Genomic DNA, 5,923 nt, shown 5'->3' with positions numbered 1-5,923 from the left:
CGATATGGGTCATCTAATAGCAAGTGCCTATGATATTGTATGCGTCGATTTGACGAGGTTTGGACTAAGTGAGACTTTCTTTCCACTTCATAGTCGACCGCCATTAGACTCGTCGGGCCGGATCATATGCATCGGGTATCTACGATCGCGGCACTTCGTCCAAGTGTTTTTGAAACCGGGGTGTCCTATACCGGCTACTTGTTGTCAATGGACCGCACATCGTTCAAATGAGGCGGAGACTTGGCCGGATCCTTTCGTTTCAAGAATGGCGGAGTTTGAAGAAATGATGAGCCAAGAGCGCGAGCAAAATAGAGAGCGGTCGAAGGACGTGCCTATTTTGGACTTAGGATCCACCGATTGGTTCGGTGAATTTTAGTTCGTTCCGGATCGTTTTTGTTTGTAACGATCATTTTTTGTATGTATTGTTGTTTATCATGTAAAATCGGACCGATTCAATACATATATAATATAAGTATGTTTTATGTCATCTTTGTGTAATTTATGTTTAATGTCAATTTCATTTGTTCAATTTACACAACACACTAAGCAATCAACAAAGTGCAAAGTTTATGTCTGTTTCTGCATAATTCGGAAATGAACTTCCGAAATATGCTTTTCTGCCTCCTATTTTCGGAAGTTCATTTCCGAAATGTCCCCTGAGGCAGGATAAGGTTTGTTGGGCCATCAATGCTCCAATAAGTCTATAAATACCACACACTCTTCTTCATCCTCTTCACACCACAAAACACAAATGACACAAACCTACCCCCACTTAGCATTCGTCTACTTTGAAACCGGCTACCCGATGCCGTTCCAATTTCGCTTCTCGCGCGACACGCCGTTTGCGGAGTTGATACCGTCGCTCAACACGCTTTTGCGCTATCCCGAGAATCGAAAGGTTGTCAAGCTCGAGTACCGCTCGCCATCGCTTAACGACGAGGGAGGCATTAAGTTCACACCTTTTGAGATCAAGAACGACGAAGATTTAGCGGTTTTGTGGACAACGTTCGACCGATTTTCTTCGAAAGGCCCGATCGAGTTGGACGCGAAACTTCAAAGATCGGCGGACGACGTAATCAAAATGTTGACTCATCCCCACCTACCCGTGTTCAACAATATGTAACTTTAATTTTCAGTAATATTATCGTTGAAATCTTCACCCGATTAAATAAAGCGAATCGTTGTTGTTTTCCATTTTTCTTCTGTCCAGACATAAATTCGGAAGTTCATTTCCGAATTTCTCCAAGGGGGGTGCGTTCGGAGATGAACTTCCGAAACACCACATTTTCTAAAAATGTAACTTTATTTCGGAGATGCATCTCCGAAATCAATATTTTATATAAAAAAAAACACGTTTTCGGAGATACATTTCCGAAAACACCTTTTTTTCAAAAAAAAGTACCTTTTCGAAAATGAACTTCCAAAACAAGGGGTAGTGTTGTAAATTCACCAGGAGTGAGTAAGAAGGTTAGGAGGTGGGTGAAGAAATTTTCTAATTCTTTAATATATTTTTCAATTAAATAATTGAAGATCAAAATTCCATATGTTTAAATGAATAAGAAATGAAATAAAGTTAGTTTAGTAATTTTATTAGATTTTTTTAACTGACATAATTTTATAAGATCAACGCTAATTCTTTTGTTTTACTCATCACCACTTCTCCCATTAACTCCCAATATACATTCTCTCCATATTTTCGCACTATTTTTTTACATAAAATTGAAGCTCAAAATAATATTAGTTATTAATTTCCAATATCAATTTTGTTAGCTTTATTTTAATTAACATATTTTTATAAGTCTGGTACTAATTCTTGGCTTTGGCTAATACGCATAAGAATTTTATTTATACACCATGCATAAGCCTACATAAGCCATTGGATCATGTTTTTAATCCAGTATTGAGTATTGAGTGGTGAGTATTGAGTAATAACAATTGATGTCTGGAATTTGATCCAAGGGTCCATAATAATCTATGCATGGTGCATAGATTTTTATCGGCTTTGGCTAATATGCATAAGGATTTTACTTATGCACCATGCATAAGCCTACATAAGCCATTGAATCATGTTTTTAATCAAGTATTGAGTATTGAGTAGTGAGTATTGAGTAATAACAATTGATGTCTAGAATTTGATCCAAAAGTCCATAAACTGCACCCCTAATTATTAGTATTAAGAAGCATCACTTCCCCATTAATTCCCGCTATACATTCTCTCTATATTTTCACACTACTTTTATACCTACAATTTGACACTGAAAATAATATTAGTTTACTAATTTTCAATATTAATTTTGTTAATTTACATATTTTTATAAATTTAAAACTTATTTTTTTTAATGTTACTAACAGTCATTTCGCCCATTAATTTCCATTATCCATTATCTCTATATTCTCACTCTACTTTTTTTTATGCATATTGAAATTTTTGTTCTCTTTCATATTTACTTATTCATGAATAAAATAATAATATTATTATTATTATTATTACACTTATCCAATCTAATATATTATTTCTTTAAAAAAAAAAAAAAGTCTTCATAGTTGTTTTGCCTAAATATGTATAGAATTTAAGATATCTTATATTATTATATATAAATTTAATTTTTGAATTAATGAGTATATATTAGTTTTACAATTTAATATTAAGATCATTATATTTCAAAATACTAGTTATTATTATTATTATTATTAATTATTATTATTATTATTATTATTATTATTATTATTATTATTATTATTATTATTATTATTATTATTATTATTATTATTATTAACACAAATAATTTAATTAACTGAAGATAAAATGGAGGCTACTTTTTCTTGTGGTTGAATTCGCAATCTCCAATAATAATAATAATAGTAAGACTTTTTTTTGTTTTTGTAGAAATTTTGAAGAGCTTTTTTTCTAATTTTGGAAGTTTATTAGAAATTCAAAAGATGGAAGGAAAAAAAAAAGTTGACTCCCTTTGTCTAATTTGCACACCTCTAAACTCAAACACCCACTCCCTTTTCTATATATATTAAAACATTGTTACTCTCATTTTTCTTATCAAAGCCTTAAAAAGTAATTAAAAAAGCATGGACTTGATAAAACTTGTCTCTCTCGTTTTCTTTCTCTATGCATTCATTCATATCATAGCTTTTGTCCTAATTATCAAAAACACAAAATCTCCAAGGCTCCCACCAGGTCCTCCTAGTTATCCATTCATAGGAAACATATTGCAACTTGGTCCTTCCAAACTCCACCAATCACTCACTAAACTCTCCAAAACATATGGACCAATTATGATGGTTAAAATTGGAACTATCACCACTGTGGTCATTTCCTCTCCAAAAATAGCCAAAGAAGCACTTCATACAAATGACCAAGCTTTATCTCACAGATTTGTACCTCAATCTGTCCAAGCACTTTCACATCACAAAGCTTCTCTTATATTCATGCCTGTCTCACCAAAATGGAAGACCCTTAGAAAACTTTGTGCCACCAAGATATTCTCTTCTCAAACTCTTAATTCCACTCAACCTCTCCGTTTACAAAAATTGAAAGAACTCGGTTTTTACTTGCAAGAAAATTGTAGAAAGGGTAAAGCTATTGATATTGGTGAGGCTGCATTTTCTACGTCTCTTAACTCACTATCCAACACTCTTTTCTCCATTGACTTGGCTAGTTTTACTTCTGCTTCTTCTCAAAAGTTTCGAGATGTAATTTCCTCTATGTTGATTGATGTTTCAAAGCCTAATATTGCAGACTATTATCCTATTTTTCGTAGAATTGATCCGGAGGGCCTGCAACGAAAGATGAAAAAGTATTACGAGAAGTTGCTTACACTTTTTGAGTCTATCTTTGAAGAAAGAAGTACTCAAAAGAAAGATTATGGAATAGAACAAACTGATGTATTAGATTTATTGCTCGATATCACCCGAAAGGAAGATCCTGAATTGACACTGCATGATGTGTTACATCTATTTCTGGTAAGAAATGAATTCAACTCAACAAATTTATTTCAACATAGCTGGAATTTCGTCCAAAACTATTGAAAAGAATGTTATGGATTTACAACATCTTATTCCTTGTTATGTGGCAGGACTTATTTGTGGCTGGAACAGACACAACATCGGTAACAGTTGAATGGGCGATGGCAGAGTTGCTAAAAAATCCAGAAAAATTGAAGAAAACAAGAAATGAACTTCAACGAGTTATCAATAAAGACAAATTTGAATCTAAAGAGTTCGATATTAATAAGCTTCCTTACCTACAAGCAGTAGTAAAAGAAACCCTTAGGATGCATCCAGCAGCCCCTATATTAATTCACAAATCAATATCAGATGTCGACTTATGCGGGTTTAGGGTACCAAAAGATGCACAAGTTCTTGTGAATGTGTGGTGCATGGGAAGAGACTCAAGTACTTGGGCTAATCCAGATTTGTTTCAACCCGAAAGGTTTTTGGAAAGTGGAGAGGTTTTTAGAGGAGAAGATTTTGGGTTCATTCCCTTTGGTGGTGGTAGAAGAATGTGTCCTGGTGTTTCATTTGCTCATAGGATTGTGCATACCATGCTGGCCACTTTCCTTTACCAATTTGATTGGAAGATAGCTGATGAGGTAAATTTTGAAGACATGGATATGGCTGAAAAATTTGGGATTACTTTGCACAAAGTCAAGCCTCTCATGGCTATTCCCATCAAAGAATGAAAAAAATAGTTACACTTTAATTTTGATAGAGCTGATGCTTTTAGAACTAAATATTTATGTAAGAAATAAAGCAACCACTAAAAATACATCTAGTTAGGAGAATCAGGTTTGACCCGAGCACAGAAAACAAGTTGCTTGAATGAAGTTGTTTTCTTTACTTATATGTTGGAAATTGTCAGTCTTTCTTTAATGGATGTGCATTGTGTAGTGAAAATATATTGTTTGTTTTTTTTTTTTAGTAAACAAGATAATATAAACCGGTGAACTAAGGGTTCACCAACCTGTTTACAAAAGGGGGCACAAGCCAGAACAAGGAAAAAATACAAACTAATTGAAATTATGATAAGAACCGGATCGGATCTTTGACGAAATCATAATAAGAAAAATTGGGATGAGTATTTTCTCCACAAAAAGACCACCTCCACACCAAAGCTTTGATGTTCCAAACAACATTGTCAAAGCTCCAAAGCTCTTCCCTAAAACAAACCCCATTCCTACTTAACCATAAAGCCCATGAAGTTGCTAACCAAATAATGTCTACCTTCCTATCTAATACTTTCTTAGATTTACAAAAGGAATGCCATTCCATAAAACTTGAATGGCTCTCTTCCTCTTCTAACCCGTGCTCTCCTTTACTTTGTTTAGTTCAGAATAAATAAAATAATAAATCGTATCATATATAATCAACATTATATACATAAATAAGAGACAAATGAACAACAAACTAACTGCACTGCTATCCCTAAACATAAACATGAACTAATTTTACCCTATTTTTAATAATGTCAAAGGAAAATATTTGTATATATTCAATGATACTAAGCACAACCGACGTTGTTTGTGCTGAATTTTTATTCTCTAAAAGTAAATCAAATTTCACCAATATAAACTGTCTTTGACTCTTTCAAAGAAAATCATGGAACCCACACATGTCTATGGAAAAAATGTAGCAATAAGTTGTGGACTAAACTGTACATTGAAACTATCTATTGGTCAGTAATTACAAAATCTATAGTATTTGTTCCATCAAAAGGATTTGAACATGAGATATAGATGGGCGAAACTTTTGAATTAGGAAAGCTGGAGCGGTTAAGAACTCGAAGGTAAATGAATCAAATTTTAAAGCATAATGGAAATTGAGTGTACAAATCAGTCCAATCGAAATTCTAAAATGACTGAATATACAACAATTAAGTTTTAACTCATTAAGTGTGATCCATGTTGAAGCA

The 5,923-nt window shown here is 33.2% G+C and overlaps 1 protein-coding gene across 1 annotated transcript; it reads left to right on the top strand.

The window, feature by feature from the left end:
- The first annotated feature begins 3,071 nt into the window (after positions 1-3,071).
- Positions 3,072-4,896, top strand: LOC131621496 (cytochrome P450 76T24-like). Its single transcript, XM_058892547.1, has 2 exons — positions 3,072-3,975; positions 4,089-4,896. The coding sequence occupies exons 1-2, from the start codon at positions 3,082-3,084 to the stop codon at positions 4,692-4,694; spliced, it is 1,500 nt and encodes a 499-aa protein (XP_058748530.1). The 5' UTR covers positions 3,072-3,081; the 3' UTR covers positions 4,695-4,896.
- Positions 4,897-5,923: the final 1,027 nt, after the last annotated feature.

This window comes from Vicia villosa, linkage group LG1, assembly GCF_029867415.1.
Source record: "Vicia villosa cultivar HV-30 ecotype Madison, WI linkage group LG1, Vvil1.0, whole genome shotgun sequence".
NCBI lineage: Eukaryota > Viridiplantae > Streptophyta > Magnoliopsida > Fabales > Fabaceae > Vicia > Vicia villosa.
The sequence above is the reverse complement of the archived record's forward strand: the minus strand, read 5'-3'. Positions and strand labels throughout refer to the sequence as shown.